The sequence below is a fragment of the Aquarana catesbeiana genome, linkage group LG05, assembly GCF_042186555.1.
Source record: "Aquarana catesbeiana isolate 2022-GZ linkage group LG05, ASM4218655v1, whole genome shotgun sequence".
Classification (NCBI taxonomy): domain Eukaryota; kingdom Metazoa; phylum Chordata; class Amphibia; order Anura; family Ranidae; genus Aquarana; species Aquarana catesbeiana.
In genome coordinates, this window is record NC_133328.1 from 372,775,239 (window position 1) to 372,797,118 (window position 21,880).

The 21,880-nt window shown below is 43.4% G+C and overlaps 1 protein-coding gene across 1 annotated transcript; it reads right to left on the reverse strand.

The window, feature by feature from the left end:
* Positions 1-7,099: 7,099 nt before the first annotated feature.
* On the reverse strand, positions 7,100-21,176 carry LOC141144885 (tubulin beta-2B chain). The gene is made up of 4 exons (XM_073630972.1): positions 20,979-21,176; positions 16,988-17,096; positions 16,732-16,842; positions 7,100-8,444 (listed from the first exon to the last, which is right to left on the reverse strand). Exons 1-4 carry the CDS (start codon positions 21,033-21,035, stop codon positions 7,384-7,386), a joined length of 1,338 nt encoding a protein of 445 aa, XP_073487073.1. The 5' UTR covers positions 21,036-21,176; the 3' UTR covers positions 7,100-7,383.
* Positions 21,177-21,880: the final 704 nt, after the last annotated feature.

Genomic DNA, 21,880 nt, shown 5'->3' on the forward strand with positions numbered 1-21,880 from the left:
GCCATTCGTTCGCATAACTGGGATTGTCAAAAAACTTTACTGCGCCCTTATGTTGAACCCGCAGCTTGCTGGGATATAGCATACTGTACTGTATGTTTTTCTCCCTTAATCTCTTCCTTACATCATTAAATGAGCGCCTTTTCCTCTGGGTCTCCGCTGAAAAGTCAGGGAAGAGCATCACTTTGGCGTTTTCAAACTTTAGCTCAGCGTGCTTTTTTGAGGCAGCCAGGATCATGTCACGATCTCTATAATTTAAGAACCTCACCAGGAATGGACGAGGGTATTCCCCTGGAGGACGCCTGCCCGTGGGCACCCGATGGGCCCGTTCCACCACATATGTAGGAGGGAGCTCCCCCAGATCCAGCAACCACTTAAAGAACAGTTCCGCAAAGGAAGCCGTTTGGGAACCTTCAGCCCCCTCTGGCAAGCCTACCACCCTCACATTATTCCTCCTCTGCCTGTCTTCTGCGTCTTCAGCTCTGCTTTGCAGTGACTTCACCATGGCTTGCAGTTCAGCTAGTTGATTTCCCTGAGAGTGAGATGTATCCTCCACTACTGATATTCTGTCTTCAGCCTCTGTAATCCTGCCCCTCATCTTATCTAGATCATGTCTAATCAGGGTATATTCTGTAGTGAGATGTTCTATGCTCACCATTACAGCCGCCTTGCTTGCACCTATTGCTGCCAGTATAGGTCTGGTAATGGCATCTTGCGTTATCTCTGGGTCCGGGGAGACCAAGGGAGAGTCCTCAGAGCCTGATTTCTGAGCTACAGTGGCCGTGGATGCCATCCTCCAGGCTTGCTTCTTCTCTTGCTTTGCAGAGTGAGGGGAGGGCAAGATGGCGGCGGCGGGACTCGTGTCTGGGCCTCGTACAGAGTGGGTCCGGTGTTGGCTCTTCTGCGACTGTTTGCCAGCCCTGGATGCCCCCTTTTTCATGACCGGATTATAGTCCACACTGATCGGTACCCCAAGTACCGAAAATCAGTCGAAATTTCTCCTACTGTAGGATTGATTATCAGGAGAGATGCGGAGCTCACAGTGAACACGTCCTGCTTCCTTCACATCCGGTCACGCCCCCCCCCATCCCCCCAGATTTTGATAAAATGCTAATATCGCCTTGAACCTTATGAAAATTTAATGCCAGAGTCACTCTGATACATATCTTCAATTCCGCCCTAACACACCATCCTATATTTTTTCCTTTCTATACCCTCTTTTCCACCCTGTCAGATTCCATACGCACTAGCTCACCAGACTTAAATTAGTCCACTCTAATTATGAGGACATGTCCTGATCCCATCTAAACTAGATGTTTCAGGACTCCGACCAATTACATGACCATAATATACCCTCTCATCACCCTTTTCCTCTACCATATGGTTTATCATCTTTCCTCTTATTTTAATCCCTATATCGCTAGATGTCCCTTGTACACTGGGCTTCACGTTGCCCCTCCACTACTATCACCTCTCCGAGGGCTCTCTTCTCCTGTACGTGTATGGCATTTCTTAACCTCTAATATAAAAATACGATGCAATAGTTATATACTTTTATGTCTTACCTTAATTAACCATAGTCCAAATATGTGGGCTGCGACCCAGTCAGTTAAACGTTGCATGTTTGGAGTTTAAGATTCATTTAACTTCTCTGAGCGTTACAACTTATGTCTCTACGTTTTAGAAATGTTTTCTTCCCTTTTGTCAATTAAAATATTTGAACAAGAAAAACAGTGTGGGGGTCCCCTCAATCCCCATGCTGTTTCTTGACAAATACTGCATATGATACCGCCAGAAAAACCCTGGTCGTAAATACTGCTTGCTTTTTTACTCTCTAGTCCATTTGTGAATTGGACTTAAGAGCTTTTTATGCAATATTTACAGGCACGTCCCCCCCCCCAACCCACCCCTCCACCCCCCGCCCCCCGCCGGAAATACTGCATAATTGCTATTTTTTTTATGAATTGGACTTTATTTACCGCATGTGATAACGTATGCAAATAAGTAATATGATACCTTTATCGCATGCAGTAAACGTTAGTGAATTGACCCCTGGGCCTCAGAAGAATATTTGTTTCTTCAGGCAAACTTGCAAGAAGGCAGCTAACCAACAAGCCTTTAAAAAGTTGCTCAGCGAAAAAGCAAAAAGAATTTCTATTTAATAATGGTTATTAGGTTGCTTTCACACTGATCCGCAGGTGCAGAGCATTACACCTGTGGCTTTCTTGCAGGTTAGCTGCACTGAGCCATAGACTTTTATATCTTGAATGCATGAGTTTTGGTGTGCTTTCAGAAAGTGCACCACACCTGCAAGATATAATCAAAGTCTATGGCAAAGCACAGCTAACCGCACAGCAGCCTTAGGCCCTTTTCACACGATTGGTCCAATCGGGTCCGCCTTTCCATTTTCTTTGTTTTGTGATTAAACTGTTTCTACAGTTTCAGGGCCCTTCTAAGAGTGCCACGTCTTCAAAAAGCACTATTGCCAGATGGGTTAGGCAGATGATACACCAGGGTTATTAGATAGATGGTAAGCAACCTCCTTGTGATCGTGGAGGACATTTCACAATGTCAGTTTCTGCAACTTGGGCAGAAATAGCATGTGCATCATTGGAGAAAATGTGTCAGGCAGCAGTCTGTCTAGCTGGCACGTCTTTAACAAACATTACAGGCTGGATCTTTCGGTGAATCAGGGCTTGTTCTTCAGGAGAAAAGTTGTGCCAGCTTTGGTCCTGCAATAAAGGACTTCTCATCATAACTTGGTTGTCTGCTGTGAAGGAGGAGGGGGAAATTCAAGATTTCCTTATCAGGAATGTGTTTTTCTGGACAGTATTCAAAACAATGAAGATGTAAGGGTTGGAGTATCTTTTCTGTTTTTACTTTTCCATTAAGGTTAGAGTAGCAGTCTTTGGGTTGGCTGTCATGGAGGAGTTGTAGAACTCAAATTAGTGTTAAGAGTAATCTTGAATTTTTTCTCCACAGTTTTAACCACTTCCGGACCACCGCACGCCAATGTACGTCCCTACTTTGAGGACGGATATCGTCGTTATGGCAGCAGCTAGCTTCCATAACCCTGGTATCCCTGTGTTTGGCCAGCGGTCCGGTACAAGATAAAAGTGGTCTCTGCGGCGGATTTGCCGTGAGATCACTTTTATCGGCGGCGGGAGAGCACCCCTCCCGCCGCGATCCGGTGTCCTCTGCCGATTACCGTAGCCATCGGCAGCGGTGGAGGCGATCGGATCCTTCTCAGGGCTGTGCATGGAGACGAGTGAGGAGACGAGTCTCCATGACACTGCAGGCAGGAAGACACATCAAAACGTCACTTCCGCCCATAGCTCTTAAAGGGCCTTTTTTTATTTTATTTTTTTTAAATGACTTTTTTTATTTTTTTTTATTGCATTTTAGTGTAAATATGAGATCTGAGGTCTTTTTGACCCCAGATCGCATATTTAGGAGGTACTGACATGCTTTTTTTCTATTACAAGGGATGTTTACATTCCTTGTAATAGGAATAAAAGAGACACAATTTATTTTTTTTTAAAAAAAGTGTAAAAATAAGAAATAAAATGTAAAATAAATAAGAAAAAAAATATGTTTTTAAGCGCGCCCCATCCCGCCGAGCTCACATGCAGAAGTGAATGCATACGTGAGTAGCGCCCGCATATGAAAACGGTGTTCAAACCACACATGTGAGGTATTGCCGCTATCAGTAGAGGGAGAGCAATAATTCTAGCCCTAGACCTCCTCTGTAACGCAAAACATGCAACCTGTAGAATTTTTTAAATGTCGCATATGGAGATTTTTAAGGGTAAAAGTTTGTCGCCATTCCATGAGTGCAATTTTGAAATGTGACATGTTGGGTATCAATTAACTCAGCGTAACATTATATTTCACAATGTATAAAAAAATTGGGCTAACTTTACTGTTATCTTATTTTTTAATTCAAAAAAGTGTACTTTTTAAAAAAAAAGTGCGCTTGTAAGACCGCTGCGAAAATACGGTGTGACAGAAAGTATTGCAATGACCACCATTTTATTCTCTAGGGTGTTAGAAAAAAAATGTATAATGTTTGGGGGTTCTAAGTAATTTTCTAGCAAAAAAACCTGTTTTTAACTTGTAAACACCACATCTAAAAAGGAGGCTCGGTCTTAAAGTGGTTAAGGTATTAAATCTTCAGGTTAATTTTAACATTAGGACAGAAAGCTGCACAGCGGTATTGTGACATTTTTAAAGGCAAAATTGCTTCAAACTGGAGTTAAGCCGACCAAAAACAGTTATGCTGCGTACACACGACCGGACTTTACGGCAGACTTGGTCCGGCAGACCGGAGTCCGTTGGACAATTCGATCGTGTGTGGGCTCCAGCGGACTTTTTTTTCCCAAAAGTTTGACGGACCTAGAAATAAAACATGTTTCAAATCTATCCGACGGACTTGAGTCCGATCGAAAAGTCCGCTCGTCTGTATGCTAGTCCGACGGACAAAAACCGACGCTAGGGCAGCTATTGGCTACTGGCTATGAACTTCCTTGTTTTAGTCCGGTTGTACGTCATCACGTACGAATCCGTCGGACTTTGGTTGATCGTGTGTAGGCAAGTCCGTTCATTTGGAAAGTCTGTCGAAAAGTCCGCCAGACCTAGTTCGTCGAAAAGTTGCCCGCGTGTACGTGGCATTAGAATCTCAGTTCCTGATGATTCAAACCATGTATGGGCAGGCTGAATGTACCCAAGTTGATTGATCAACATGTACTTGGGTACAACCAGCCTGCTGGATTTTACATGTGATGATTGCTTGCCCTGTGGTTGCAGGAAAGAAAATCACTCCGTCTATTGCCAGCTTTAAGCTTTAAACTGCACTTTTACAACCCTTTTTATCGATTCCCAATTTATATGGCTGCCAGTGTAAGAATGGATCCTTTTTTGTATTATATTTATCAAGAGAGTGTACCACCTTTAGGTTAAGTTCACACTGGCATTAAAAGCAGGCTGTGTGAGGTATTAAAAAAGCCCCCCAAACGCCTATGCAGATGATAAAATGAACAGCACACAGTGCTGTTCACGTTAACAAAACATGAAGCGTTGGCATCGCATCTCTTCAAAATTGAAGGCTGATGTTGAGTCAGGAGGCATTTGAAGCCTTTCAAAGCCTCCCATTCAAGTCTCTGGTAGTGCTTCGCAAGTGCTTTTGCAGGCAGTTGCAGTGCGGTTGCTGGGCGTTAAGATTAGTTTATTTCCTGTAATGGAATAGGCGTTTGTGGAGAGGTTTTAACGCGCCTTAACGCTCATCAAATGCTTTAAAACTACCTATAGAGTGTTTTCACCAGCGTTTTTAACTTGTCATTAACGCTTGTAAAACACCAGTCTAACGCGCATACTAAAGCTCATTGACACAAGTCTAATGCCCATACTGACGCTGTAGTACTTGTTCAGCGTTCGAAATTTAGTCAAGTGGGTACAGGCCCTTATAGTGTGACCACAGAAATATGTTAAATTGCCTTGTGGCATGTGTGCAAGCTTGTGAAATATGACTGCTTAGTGGAAAAACTGTTGCATTAAACATACAGCAACAGAACATTCTATACATGTGGTTGAATGAACCCCCACAGCACAGAGAAACCAGCAGGCAGTTTCCCAGATATACAAGGTGGTATCTAAACGTTTTGAGACCAGTTTTGTAACACGTCAACAGATTGCAGCACAAGGCCGTATGCACAGCCACAGAGAGCACCGACCTTCATAAGTCAGTCTGCCAAAATACATCATCCTGTGTACATAGGGAGCTGTGCAACTGGCCACGTGCATTGACACATCTGCTATCACATCATGGACAACAAGTTAGAACAAAGAGCAAACGTGAAATTCTGCGGTCAAGGTGTTTTGAGTGGCACGTGCGATTGTTCTCCAAAGATCATCATGCACAAGTTGCCGAATGGTTTTGAAATTTTCAGGGGTTGAGCTTGTTGAAGGTCTTCCTGATCTCTTGTCGTCTTCCAGTTTTCTGACTGTGCTCCCAGCATAGTCATAAAACTGACCACACTGGGATGGATGTTCGCTCATGCCTGGCATGATCGGTTTGAAGTAGGAAAGCAGGGGGGCTTATCGACCCCTACCGCATGATTGTACAGTGAAATGAGACACAACAAATCGAATAATTCATCTTGCTGCACTATGCTCTATCCCCCTGTCACCATGCCCCTTATACTTAAGCATACCTGATTGGCTTCTTGTGCTGCTTCTCCCACTCTGAGATCTGCTGTACAAGGACTGCAAGAGACTGACAAATGCAGGTACTTACACTGCTTGAATAAAAAAAAAAAATGCATTTAGGAATGTATTATTACAGAGCTGACTTCATTAGTGTCTTTTATATCCGTCTTTAACTCCACCCCAGTCTTTCCATAACTAGACCGAACCATGTCAACTTTCTCTATACTCTGCCCCTTTTTGACCCTAGAACTCTAACCATTCTTCCAAAATGTTGAGGTTAGATGAGACATGTATTTAGATGTTCCTAATCACCAACTGCAGAATTCTGGCTCAAATAATGTGTAAGCCAAAACTGTGGGATTTGCAAATAAGGCCCCTTTCACACTGGGGTGGTGGGTGCATCGGCAGTAAAACGCACCTATTTTTAACGACGATTTACCGTCAATTTTGCACCCCCATTCGGCCGCCAGCGGGGCGCTTTTATCCCCCCCCCCCCCCCCCCCGCTAGCAGCCGAGAAAAGGTTAAAATCACCGCAAAGCACTACTGCAGCATGTGTAGCCGCGCTGCCCCATTGATTTCAATTGCTCCAAAGATGCTGCTAGCAGGACTTTTTTTAGCGTCCTGCCAGCGCACCGCTCCAGTGTGAAAGCCCTCGGGGCTTTCACACTGGAGAGACAGGAGCGGCTCTTTCAGGGCGCTTTGCAGGCACTATTTTTAGCGCTGTAGCGCCTGCAAAGCGCCCCAGTGTGAAAGGGGTCTTAGAGTTGTTCTTGTCTGTAAAATATATTATATAGATTTTTTCAAATAGTTAAATTATTAGTAAACCCATATTCCTAAGCGAACATACAGTAGTAAGGACTTATAGCAGCAACTGGACAAATAAAACCAGGCAACACAGAGCAGACAAATTCTTTTTATGTTCCCATCCAGTGCACAACAACATCTAAGAGCGCTCAAAATCAATTCTACATTCTTCTCAACATAGTTTCAGCTTTCTTATGAATTAGAAGAGTCTAGAAGAACAACTGTTATTTTTTGACATTGTTAAGGTAAAAAAAACAAAAAAAAACTGATCCAACATATTTCATCATAGGAAATAGGCATGCTTGGACAAAAATGGGGTAGACAGATTGGCTATCTCATAAAATGTGCCCGTATTTTCTAAAAAGAATTTGTTTTCATCAGGCTTCATCTTCTCCTTCTTCCTCTTCGAATTCTCCTTGTTCATCAGCTGTGGCATCTTGGTACTGTTGGTACTCTGACACCAAGTCATTCATGTTGCTTTCAGCTTCAGTGAATTCCATCTCATCCATTCCTTCCCCAGTGTACCAATGCAAGAAGGCTTTGCGGCGGAACATAGCTGTGAACTGCTCAGAGATTCTCTTGAACAGCTCTTGAATGGCAGTGCTGTTGCCGATAAATGTGGCAGACATTTTGAGGCCCCGCGGTGGAATGTCACAAACTGCGGTCTTCACGTTGTTGGGAATCCATTCAACAAAGTAGCTACTGTTTTTATTTTGGACATTAAGCATTTGCTCGTCAACCTCCTTCATGGACATTCGTCCACGGAAAATAGCGGCCACGGTGAGGTAGCGTCCATGTCGCGGGTCACAGGCTGCCATCATGTTCTTGGAATCGAACATTTGCTGGGTTAGTTCCGGCACTGTCAGGGCACGGTATTGCTGACTGCCACGGCTAGTTAATGGAGCAAAGCCAGGCATAAAAAAGTGCAGTCGTGGGAAAGGCACCATGTTAACAGCCAGTTTTCGTAAATCTGCATTCAGCTGGCCTGGGAAACGAAGGCAGGTTGTTACACCGCTCATTGTAGCAGATACCAGATGATTGAGGTCACCATAAGTGGGTGTTGTTAGTTTTAAAGTGCGGAAACAGATATCATAGAGGGCTTCATTGTCTATGCAATAGGTTTCATCTGTGTTTTCCACCAACTGGTGTACAGAGAGGGTGGCATTATATGGTTCAACTACAGTATCTGAGACTTTGGGTGAAGGCATCACGCTAAATGTATTCATGATCCTGTCTGGGTACTCTTCCCTAATTTTGCTGATAAGTAGTGTACCCATGCCAGAGCCAGTGCCACCACCCAGGGAGTGGGTCAGCTGAAAACCCTGTAGGCAGTCGCAGCTTTCAGCCTCTTTCCTCACCACATCTAGAACTGAATCCACCAACTCAGCACCTTCTGTGTAATGACCCTTGGCCCAGTTATTTCCAGCACCACTCTGTCCTGGAAAGAAAATAATAAATGTTATGTGTCATGTCCATTTGGTTCAGAAAGCATTTTTTTGCCACCTTCAAAAGTCAGTTTAAAAAGGAAATGCCAAAATTTACCATACACTAGATATGCATTAATCATATTGTGTGAACATTCTTACCTCCCTTATCAAATCAGCCCTATTGCCTTTGGGTGTTTGTGCTTCTTTATTTCTGCACAGTTTATTAAAATAATTAAAGCTGAATTCCAGGTATGGCAATATTTACATACAGTGCCTTGAAAACGCATTATTCATACCCCTTTATATATTCTACATTTTGTCATGTTACAACTAAAAACCTAAATTTATGTTATTGGGATTTTTTGTGATAGACCAACACAAAGTGGCACATAATTGTGAAGTGGAAGGAAAATGATAAATGGTTCTCAACATTTTTTTACAAATAAATATATAAAACGTGTGGCATGCATTTGTATTCAGCCCCCCTGAGTTAATACTTTGTAGAACCACCTTTCACTGCAATTACAGCTGCAAGTCTTTTTGGGGATGTCTCTACCAGCTTTGCACATCTAGAGAGTGACATTTTTGCACAGTCTTCTTTGCAAAATAGCTCAAGCTCTGTCAGATTTGACTGAGAGTGACTGTGAACAGCAATTTTCAAGTCTTGCCACAGATTTTTAATTGGATTTAGGTCTGGACTATGACTGGGCCATTCTAACACATGAATATGCTTTGATCTAAGCCATTCCATTGTAGCTCTGGCTGTATGTTTAGAGTCGTTATCCTGCTGGAAGGTGAACCTCCGCCCCAGTCTCAAGTCTTTTGCAGACTCTAACATGTTTTCTTCTAAGATTGCTCTGTATTTGGCTCCATTCATTTTCCCATCAACTCTGACCAGCTTCCTTGTCCCTGCTGAAGAAAAACATCCCTACAACATGATGCTGCCATCACCATGTTTAACAGTGGGAATGGTGTGTTCAGGGTGATATACAGTGTTAGTTTTCTGCCACACATAGCGTTTTGCTTTTAGGCCAAAAAGTTCAATTTAAGTCTCATCTGACCAGAGCACCTTCTTCCACATGTTTGCTGTGTCCCCCACATGGCTTCGTGCAAACTGCAAACTGGACTTCTTATGATTTTCTTTCAACAATGGCTTTCTTCTTGCCACTCTTCCATAATGGCCAGATTTGTGGAGTGCACAACTAATAGTTGTCCTGTGGACAGATTCTCCCACCTAAGCTGTGGATCTCTGCAGCTCCTCCAGAGTTACCATGGGCCTCTTGGCTGCTTCTCTGATTAATGCTCTCCTTGCCCAGCCTGTCAGTTTAGGTGGATGGCCATGTCTTGGTAGGTTTGCAGTTGTGCCATACTCATTCCATTTTTGGATGATGGATTAAACAGTGGTCTGTGAGATGTTCAAAGCTTGGGATATTTATTTTATAACCTAACCCTGCTTTAAACGTATCCACAACTTCATCCCTGACCTGTCTGGTATGTTCCTTGGTCTTCATGATGCTGTTTGTTCACTAAGGTTCTCTAACAAACCTCTGAGGGCTTCAAAGAACAGCTGTATTTATACTGAGATTAAAATTACACACAGTGTAAGTAGTATTAGTAGTATTTACTAATTAGGTGACTTCTGAGGACAATTGGTTCCACTGGATTTTAGGGGGCTGAATACAAATGCACGCCGCACTTTTCACATATTTATTTGTAAAAAAAAATTGAAAACCATTTGTTATTTTCCTTCCACTTCACAATTATGTGCCACTTTGTGTTGGTCTATCACATAAAATCCCAATAAAACACATTTTTGGTTGTAACATGACAAAATGTGGACAATTTCAAGGGGTATGAATACTTTTTCAAGGCACTGTAGTTACATTGGTCCATATCACTAGCTACAAATGCAGGCACGGTGTAAAATGTTTTGGATGTCATGTTCCTTGCCTCCCCCCTACACATCAAACTATTGCTCTGACTGACTGGCAAACAGTGCTTTTTTTTGGACTATTTGGATAACTGGTCCCCAGTCATTCAGGGGCTTTGTAGGGACCCATCTTCAGATTCCTGCTCCCAGTCTGAGCTCGTCTTCCTGTGGGTTACTGACACCCCCCCAAACATATACGCACACACACTCTCTCTCTCTCTGTTTCCTATTGCTCTGGGGGTTATTATTTTTGTGGTGGGAGTTATTGTTGTGCTGGGGGTTATTGCTTGCCCTGACATATGCCTTGGGGTGTTGTTGGGGAGTTACAATTGTTGGCCATCACACTAGCACTGACACTAACAATGGGACTGACATCAACAATTGTGATTATTTTGTTGCCGCAATATTTTCAGCATACCTGCAGGCCCTTATTTTGTCTAAACATTAGCAGAGGGCAGGGGAAAGACGACACATTACATACCATACACCAGTGGTCGGATGTATAACACCCAATGTTGTTTCCAGTGTTCTCAATACGAGCTGACAGTCGATACTGTCAGCACACATTGATACTCGCTGCCTCCTCTGTAGTTCCAGCACCTGTGACCTCAGAGGGAGGCACCGGGAGTAGTGCAGAGAGCAGGAGGTAAAGAAGGAGGGGACTTCCAATGGCAGTGCTGCCACATAGCACAATCCATTGTTCTTGTCAAGCCCTTGCTTATCACAGAGCTGTTCCAGGTCCTGGAACCATCCTGACCCTATTGTCAGGATCCACCCAGATGCCTGATTGGCAGCTGGCTCAGTCTCTCATTGTGCGGCTGAGAGCTTGAGACAGTTGCTAAGGGCCACCCAACCCAGTGCTCCAGTGAGCACTGGAGGGGTAGAGCAAAGAGCGGTGACTGAGCAACCACTCTCGGCTCAGAGCTGACCAAGAACTGAGTGGTCATGTGATCACTCAATTCTTGGGCTTAGAGCCAGCGGGGTACAGCTGTACAAATGGAGGTGAGCATTTGTTTGTTTTTTTCATCCACCCCAAACTTCTCCTTTTAAAGCGTAAGTAAACCCCCCTATCGCTTTCAGCCAAGGAAGCTACCATCTTTGCCTCTGTTTAATCTACAACTGCCATGATGCTGCACATGTGATCAGTTATGACACCAGCCATTGGATGGTTTGACAGTTTGGTTGAGAGCACAACCAATGTGAGTCTTACATTTGCGGCACATGCCGGAAATGAAACTGTTTTATGGATGGGTTTACTTCCACTTTAACCACTTCCCGCCCGGCCTATAGCAGAATGACAGCCGGACGGTGGTTCAGTTATCCTGACTGGGCGTCATATGATGTCCAGCAGGATAACTGGGGGTGCGCATTGCAGGGATCGGTGGTGCGGCCTGTCAGTCTGACACACAGCTACACTGATCTCGGTAAAGAGGCTCTGACGGAGGCTGTTTACCACGTGATCAGCCGTGTCCAATCATGGCTGATCACGATGTACACAGGAAGAGCCGTTGATCGGCTTTTCCTCACTCACGTCTGACAGACGCGTGTAGAGGAGAGACGATCGGTGGCTCTCCTGATAGGGGGGGGTCTGTGCTGATTGTTTATCAGTGCAGCCACCCCGCGGATGCCCGCCCAGGACCAAGGGGGATGCCGCCAGACCACCAGGGATGCCCACAAAGGTACCCCAAACTGTATGCCACCCTGGACTAACAGGGAGATGGCAATCAGTGCCCAGACAGATGGCAATCAGTGCCCATCAGCAATACATGCCAGTGCCATCAGTGATACTTGTCAGTGCCGCATATCAGTGCCGCCTATCATTGCCCAGCAGTGCCGCCTATCAGTGCCCCCTATCAGTGCCACCCATGAGTGCCCATCAGTGCCGCCTATCAATGCCCATTAGTGCTGCATATCAGTGCCACCTATCAGTGCTGCCTATCAGTGCCCATCATCAGTGCCACCTCATCAGTGCCCATCAGTGAAGGAGAAAACTTACTTATTTACAAAATTTTATAACAGAAACAAAAGAAAAACATTTTTTTTTCTCAAAATTTTCAGTCTTTTTTTTATTTGTTTAGCAAAAAATAAAAACCACAGAGGTGATCAAATACCACCAAAAGAAAGCTCTATTTTTGAGAACAAAATGATAAAAATTTTGTTTGGGTACAGTGTAGCGACAGCGCTGAAAGCTGAAAATTGGCTTGGGCAGGAAGGGGGGTAAGCGCCCTGTATTGAAGTGGTTAAGCTAATTTTTTTTTTGTAAATATGTTACAAAGTTTCTTATCTGGGGATTTTGCCAGTAGCAGCTCTCCCTGTTGCAGGATGATAATATTAAGCTACTGCTTCACAATTACACACCTCCCAACTGTCGTCTCCAGCTGCCAAGCTCCACACCGTTTCACAGCCTCCTGTGTCCTGTCATTTTCTCACAGAGCGGTTCAGTTCTCTGATGTTAGCTGTACTCCCCCTCTGCTCTCCCAGTGTGACTCCTTCATGTTGCCTTCTGTATATCTTTTATTGCAACTTTGTTTCTCTCCCATTCCTCCTGTCAGATGCTTGCTATACTCTCAGATATCTGCCCCACCCTGCAATTAAAGCGGAGTTCCACCCAAAAATGGAAGGAACTGCTGCTTTAAGGGAAGGTGATCATTGGCATGTCATTTTTTTAGGGGGGAGCAGATACACTCTTTTTAGAGGGTCCCAGCTCCCACTTCCCCCCTAGGCACCGTGGCGCCGGAAGGAAGATCACCTCTCCCCCCCTCCCTTTCAGCAATCACCTGGGACACGTCACAGGTCCCAGATGATTGCCTGGCCAGTCACAACATGGCTTGCGCATGCGCAGTGCGTGCCCGGCTGTGAAGCCACAGCCGGGCGCCCACAGTGACAATGCCAGCTCTGCAGAAAGAAGGGGGAGACGAGCGGGGCTTCGTGCACCCACATAGCTGGACCCTGGGAAAGGTAAGTGTCCGATTATTAAAAGTGAACAGCTGCAGTATTTGTAGCTGCTGACTTTAAATTTTTTTTTTTTTTTTTTTAGTCGGAACTCCGCTTTAAGCTCTGATCCTTCTCGCTGATATCTCTGATTGTGCCCCTCTGTCTCTCTGCAGTCCTTCACTTCTGTATTCCTCCTTCCGTCCGATCTATCTTGTCAGCCCAGCCTGTATATCTTCCCTGTTCTCTTCTCCTGTCCTCTGCCTCACAGTCACAGCCGATCAAATGTATTCTGTTCCTGCAGCTGTCTTATCTTCTTCCAACCAACTTAGTGTACTATACCATATGTAGCTGGGCTTCCCACTCCTCTCCCCCGTCTGCTTCCCTTCAGTTCACTGCTACAAACCTCTCACTCCTCTATTCTATACCCCCCACTGTCATCACATGTTCCCTCTGCTGATCTGTGTATCACTGCTAAACAATTTCTATGTAACTGGTTATTAACCGATATAATTAAAGCAGAACTTCACCCCCAAAAGGGTAAGTTCCGCTTTAAGTCAACAACCCATAACCCCACCCCCCCTTCGTCTGCCACTTTTTTTTTAATTTTAGGTGGGGCAGGTTTTGACAGGTACCCACTTTCACTCAGATCCCCTAGATGATCAAAGCAGAAGTTCTCCCTCCCTCCTAGCCTGCAGCCTTCTGGGACACATCACAGATTCCAGAAGACTGCAGGTCCATTCAGACTCATGCATGCACAGTGGGCATATAGTGGGCGTAGCTTTGGGCAGCCGAAAGCAGCACAGCCAGCTGCCCACAGCTAGGATACCAGGCTAGTGAAGAACTAGCCTGGGTGAGGATGGCACTGGTTCCCTGGACAGGTAATTGTTCTGCTGACTTCTAATACTTTTTTCCCAGAGGGGAGAACAGCTTTAATGTGTCCCATCACCTACAGATCACATCTAGTAATATTATAAGATTCCTAATTGAATTTCACTGCCAGTCCAACTGCTTTCACACTTCAAGGTCTGTCTGATCCCCTTACCTAGCATAAGCTTTAGGGCTTGTTCACATTGGGAGGATTTGGCATGCGATTTGACAGGTCAAACCGCATGCCAATTCAGAGCCTATTTCCGGCAATAGCACCGTCTGAATCTGTGCGATGCTGACCAATTCCCAAAAGTAGTTCCTGCACTACTTTTGGCGAACTCAGGGGTGATTTCAATAGACATCTGTGCATGAACCCACACAGATGACTGTCAAATCGCCCCCAAAGTTGGACTGAAATGCCAGTTTGAAATCGTGCGAGTTCAGCTGAACTCGCATGATTTCAAACCCACCCTCAGTGTGAACGAGGGCTAAGGGCTTGTCCACACCACTTGTGGTGCAGGAACACATGCAAGAGCATGGGGGGGGGGGGCTGTCACGAAGGCTGTATGGGGGGTCTCGTTATATCTAACAATGGCCCTGTATATAGTTGTATATAAAATGCACTTTTTATCTTTCAAAAAGTTTCCCAGTGCCAAACCTTTCATCCAATTTCTAAATTGCTGTATTTGTAAATTCCAAAAGTCAGTAGAAAGGAATAGTAGTGGTATAAAAAAATACTTGTGGGTTTAAGTAATCATTTTTGTTTGTAGAATTCTACGTTAAAGGGGGCGTGGTAGGGGGGGTGTCCTATGCCTACATACTTTTGCTAATGGGTGTCCCTCATTCCCATCTCAAAAGTTGGGAGGTATGCAATTAGTAGCGCTGCTTGCCATGCATGCTCCTTCAATTGGCCATAGGCCGCCACTCAGTTCTGTGCATGCCTCACACAGACCTAATCTGGCAGCCCAAAAGGCCAGCTGAAGTAGGGTGTAAATCACGCTGACAACGCTGCTGCTAATTGAGAGGCAGAGGCTTCATCAGGAAGCACTGTTACTGGCAGAATCTACAAGTAAGAAACCTTGTAGCATATTCACAAGAAATTAATTCAAGAAAACTGTATACAGTGAAGCATGATGCCAAACATATAGATTTAGGCCCCTTTCACACGATAAGCCCGCTCAGATCCGCTAGTCCGTTTTTCAGGCGGATCTGAGTGGGCCATCCATTGACTCCCTTGGGCAGGAGGATGTCAGGAGAGATGTGCCTGCTGACACCCGTCTGCCATCCGATCCGCTCAAGACAGACATCTCCCCATAGAGCTCAGCGGGGCTCTGACAGGTCCGTCCCCGCTCAGTGAGCAGAGACAAACCTTCTCATCCGCCGGCTCAGCGGAGATCAACGGAGCAATCCCCTGCTGAGATGGCAGACTCAGCTAAGCGGATCCGCCCCGTGTGAAAGGGGCCTTAGGGTTTACATACACTTTAAAAGTCTGCAAGCAACATGTATATTATAATAAATTAATTTTAAAGCGGAGTTCCACCCAGAAATGGAACTTCCGCTTTAAGGGAGGTGACCCCCTGAAATGCCACATTTGGCATGTCATTTTTTTTTTGGGGGGGTGCGGATACCCTCTATTTAGAGGGTCCCAGCTCCCACTTCCTCTCGGCGCACCGTGGTACTGGAAGGGAGATCACCTCTCCTACCTCCCCTCGGCAATCTGGGACACGTGACCGGTCCCAGATGATTCCCCGGCCAGTCACAGCATGCGGCGCGGCTCGCGCATGCACAGTGGGTGCCTAGCTGTGAAGACACAGCCGGGAGCCCACAGTTACAATTCCGGCACCGCAGAGAGGAGGGGGAGACGAGCGGGGCTTTGTTCCCCCACATTGCTGGACCCTGGGACAGGTAAGTGTCCGATTATTAAATGTCAGCAGCTGCAGTATTTGTAGCTGCTGACTTTTATTTTATTTTTTTTAAGCAGAACTCTGCTTTAATGTTATGTCATACAGCCACTTTCATAAAAGAGATATTAGTAACATTGTTTTAGGTTGACAAAGGAGTAGAATAAAAAAATCTATTTATGATTTTTTTTAAATTCATTATTTTCATTAGTAATAAATGCTAACTGAACAAACATGTTAAAATCGAATTGTGAATGCAATGGAATTTTTAAGATGCCAGAAAGAACCATATGACACATAGTCAATAAAAAAAAAAATACAAAGTTGATGAGACTCGCATGTCTTTTTATGTTTTTAAATTACTTATGTCTTTTTAAAGTATTTTTGGAATACATTTTTGTATGTTATTTTATTTTAAAATGTGACATATGGTTCCTTCAGGGAACCTTAAAAATCCTATTGCTTTCACAATTCAATTTGACTATTTAGAGGGATGTGGTGCTATTGATCTCCACTCCAGATCTACTTGAACAATGTTGTGCAGATTATCTGGTTATTTTAGGAACAATAATGATTTTCCATGATCCCAGTGTTTATTAATGAATTTGGCTCCCGCCCATACCAATTTTAGAACATGTGTTGATTTGCCTAGTGTTAAATACCTACCAAATACAAAGTTGTCCGGTCTAAATATCTGTCCGAATGGCCCTGATCTTACAGAGTCCATTGTTCCAGGTTCCAAATCCACAAGGATAGCACGTGGTACATATTTATTTCCTAAATGAAGGAAATATAATTACATTACTAAAGTAACAAAATTAACCTAACATTTTGCAGACACAAGCTGCCTAATAATATCAGACATAATTGTATCTGTCTATTACTTGCTAATCATTAATATAAATGAAAGAATGAAGATTACCAGAGGCTTCATTGTAATATACATTGATTCTTTCCAGTTGCAGGTCACTGTCACCATGGTAACTGCCGGTGGGATCAATACCATGTTCATCACTGATAACTTCCCAGAACTAAGAAAAAAAAAATAATATATAGTAATTTTACTATAAAATGTGCAGTGCTAAAAATGTACGTAGAAATAAAATTGTATATAATAAATGGACTGAAAATAATATAATAAATGTAATTGATAAACCGCAAAGGAAAATGTGCTCATATGATCAAGAAAATAATTTATTATGTTACATAGTTGGTGAGGTTGAAAAAAGACACAAGTCCAACCTATGAATCATATATATTAAATGATTATAAATTATTATATAAATCGCTAATGTACACATAAAAAGACACAAGTCCATCAAGTCCAACCTATGAATCATATTAATTAAATGATTATAAATTATATAAATCGCTAATGTACACATAATAGAAGTGAAAAAATATATAAACATGTTCATAAAAATTATTCAGCTAATAAAGATGTAAAAGCAAAAAAAGGAAACAGTATGCATTTTGTTTTTGTTTTTAACAAGGACAAGTAAATTAAATAAATGAATGATATAAATTGTAAATACCAGTCTGGGTTTGCCACACCCAAAGCAGCTGTCTGCATCTATGCACATAGTACATACAGTACGCTACGCATCATACAAATTGACGTACACTGCAAAAATTTTTTTTTTTTTTTTTTTGTAGGAGCTTTTACCATCAGCTACTTTAATATACATTTCAGTTACATCAGTTATCAGTAATCTTATAATTAAACATTTTTAAATATATTTTTGTCTATATTTTGACCAGCGAAAAAAATCACTTTTAGAGCAAGAAGCCACATACAGCATTAGGCTACTTAGCAGTTACCAATTCACAAATTCGGTTGTCAAGACAACACCGTGTGAAAAGGCTCATTTCCATGCCTTGCACAAAAGGCGATCCATGGAAGCACACAAAGACCTGACACACCTCCCCCATAGCAAGTAATGAAGGTGGTTGTCAAAGAAAGACCCCACCCAGCGTCTCGCCACCCTCAATCCACCATTACAAATGTCTGAATATTGGGTTTTTCATCCAATACCTAAATAAAGTCATAAATGTATCGATCAGACTGTATTTATCAATAATATTTTGCAAGTTTACACATTCAACAATACAAAAACAGACATAAAAAAAGGCACGTAAAATCTTAAATAATACATAATATAAAACATATTGGGGGTTATTTACTAAACCTGGAGAGTGCAAAATCTGGTGCAGCTCTGCATAGAAACCAATCAGCTTCCAGGTTTTATTGCCAAAGCTTAAATTGAACAAGTTAGAAGCAGATTGGCTACCATGCACAGCTGCTGCACCGGATTCTGAGTGCTCCAGTTTTAGTAAATCAATCCCATTTTGTTTTTCACACCATTCATTAAGTATAGAATCACACAATAAAATAGCTATTAGTAGTTAGACCCATTCAACAAGACTTATTCTGAAATTCTGCGGACATTTTGCCTCCCAAGCTGGCCATACACTAGATTTTGTAACAAACATTGGGACGGAGATTCTCTGTACATTCAATGACTCAGGTTGTTGGTAAGTACTTCAACATTTCATATGCCTTTAACAATGGATTTTTGGAGTGAATGGACTTTTTTCGGAATGTAAACCACATTCACTGTTCGACATTTGTTGTTAAAAAAAAAAAAAAAAAAATCCATCATGCTCCTTCAAATTCTTACATTGCTGTGGTCGAAAACAAATGTTGATTTGAATCCACTAATAAGACACGTAAAGGACTGTTCTTACAATGAAAAATTCCAACAAAATTCTACTAGTTTATGGCCAGCTTTTTAAGTACCTTCCTCATGCTTACTACAGAAGAAGTCCAGATGACTGTGACCACCTACTACTAGGTAAATAGGCTATTTTCTAGGGTTGTCACCTTGTCCCTTTACACCCCAACACACCCAGCTTCAGAATCAGCTTTACTGGTCCGGTATGGACAAAATACAAGGGATGTGTGTGATCAGGGGTTCATTACAATCAGACAGTCCAGTCTCATGTAATTCTATGTAGCAGAGAAGAAGGAGGAACCTATTGTATACAGTGCCCAGTATGTATTTTATAGGGATCGGTGTGATCATTAGAATCAGACAGTTATGTCATGTTACGTAATCCTATGTATGAGAGATGAATGGGGAAGTCTATTGTATACAATGCCCAGTATGTATTTTATATAGGGGACCAGTCTGATCTTGGGTTCATTAGAATCAGAGATTCATACCATGTAATCCTATGGGGGTTATTTACTAAAGGCAAATTCACTTTACACGACAAGTGCACTTGGAAGTGCAGTCGCTGTAGAACCATAGGCGTGCGCACAGGGTGTGCCAGGTGTGCCTGGGCACACCCTAATCACCCCATGTGCATTAGCATTATCCAGGGACAGCACCAGGTGGGTGGTTGCGGGTGCCAGTGACCAGTGTAAATGCCCTCATTATATTAAAGGCTAGGTTCAACAGTAAGAACATGTTACACCTGTATTTAGGGCGTAACGTAATATGCTCCCTATCAACTGTCTCCCACCACCAGAGCCTCCTTTCTGTGTGTTTGAGATTTGGGGTGCACACCCTAATGCAATAGGCTGCACACACCTATGTGTAGAACTGAGGGGGAAATGCAAGGAAAATAAAAAGACAGCATTTTTGCTTGTACATGATTGGATGATAAAATCAGCAGAGCTTCCCTCATTCTTCCCCCTCACAACAGCTGCACTTCCAAGCGCACTTGTAGTGCAAAGTGGATTTGCCTTTAGTAAATCAATCCCCATTTGTCCAGTATATATTGTATAGGGATCTGTGTGATCAGGGGTTCATTAAAATCAGACAGTCCAGTCTCATGTAATTCTATGCAGCAAAGAAGAAGGAGGAACCTATTGTATACGGTGCAGAGGATGTATTTTATTGGGAGTCGGCGTGATCATTAGAATCAGACAGTCATGTCATGTAATCCTATGTATCAGAGATGAAGATGGGGACCTGTTGTATACAGTTCCCAGTATATATTATATATAAGGGATCAGTACGCACATTAGAATCCGAGATCCATGTCATGTAATCCTATGTGTCCAGTATATATTTTATTGGGATGTGTGTGATCAGGGGTTCATTAGAATCAGACAGTCATGTCATGTAATCCTATGTATCAGAGATGAAGATGGGGACCTGTATACAGTGCCCAGTATATATTGTATATAAGGGATCACTATGCACATTAGAATCCGAGATCCATGTCATGTAATCCTATGTATCAGAGATGAAGGGGGACCTATTGTATACAGTGCCCAGTATATATTATATATAAGGGATCAGTGTAATCATTAGAATCGCCCACATCTATAGAGAACAATCTACTCCTCCCTATGTACAATAGGGTGCTCCCCTTTTCATCTCTGATACATGGGATTACATGACATGGATCTCGGATTCTAATGTGCGTACTGATCCCTATATATACAATATATACTGGGCACTGTATACAATAGGTTCTCCCTTCATCTCTGATACATAGGATTACATGACATGATTGTCTGATTCTAATGAACCCCTGATCACACACATCCCAATAAAATATATACTGGACACATAGGATTACATGGCATGATTGTCTGAGTCGTGTAATGTATCAGAGATGAAGAGGGGGGCAGCCTATTGTACATAGGGAGGAGTAGATTGTTCTCTATAGATGTAGGCGATCTTCTCCCTAGCACTCCTTAGTACATGGCACATAGAAGATCACCCTTCATTCTATAAGGAACGTTAAATAAGAAATCAGAGGCTGATTGATGGGCGATCGGCTGTGTGGAGGGTAAATAATTGACGGCAGACAGATGTCCCTGTCATGCTGAGTATGTATGGATAGGGGATGACAGGTGGTGCCGATCTATGATGGGATGTGTGTGATGGGATTACCTTAGCCCCGATCTGGTTGCCGCACTGGCCAGCCTGGAGGTGCACGATCTCCCGCATGGTTGTAGTGTGTGTGGGTATTAGAGGGAAGATCGGACGATGTGATGTCGATGATAAATCCCTCTCCCTGCTCTGCTCCTGTGCACTCCTGTGATGGTGTCTGGCTGCCAGCTCGCCCCTCCCCGGACTTCTCTATATATATGGGGGGTGCTGAGCCCTCCCCTCTACTACTCTCCTAGGATCAGACAGCCTCATCCCATTCACTGACACTCTGCTGGATGATGTAATGGGGAGGGGCTAGAGCTGGGGTTGTAGCCAATGAGAGATGATGAAAAGGTCTGCATTGTCTCCCCATTATAGGGCAGAGGTGATGTACAGTAATAGGAGGAGAGGGCTGATCAGAACACATTGGGAATGGTGTCTGGGGGGGTTTTTATTCCAGTGATTCCATATAAAGACAACCACTCCCAGCCTCCTCCCTTTATTATTAGAGATCATCAGACATCAGGGGGCTGCAATCACATGACAGTCTATGGGGGATGGAGGAGAGACCATGGATACACTGTGATTGCTGCCTAGAATGTCTTATCATCTCATGTCTGCCTCTCAGAGACACTGTCCTGAAAAGGATTTTATTCTGATGACACTAAGCAGTTCTAATCTGTATCTGAATGGATATATACCATTGTAGACAATGCTAGTCACCTGGCTGTCATGCTGATCCAATGGCTTCACAGCAGATCAGGAGTTGTGCCTTCACTGACTTTCTAACTCAGTGCTCGATCAATATCGCTACCTTACAAATGAAAAGCATTAGGAATCTGGTAAACTTGACTTTTACACTGGGGCAGCCCGAGCATCAGTACTAAAGCGCTGCTTGCTTTAGCGCTGTTTAAGCAGCGCTT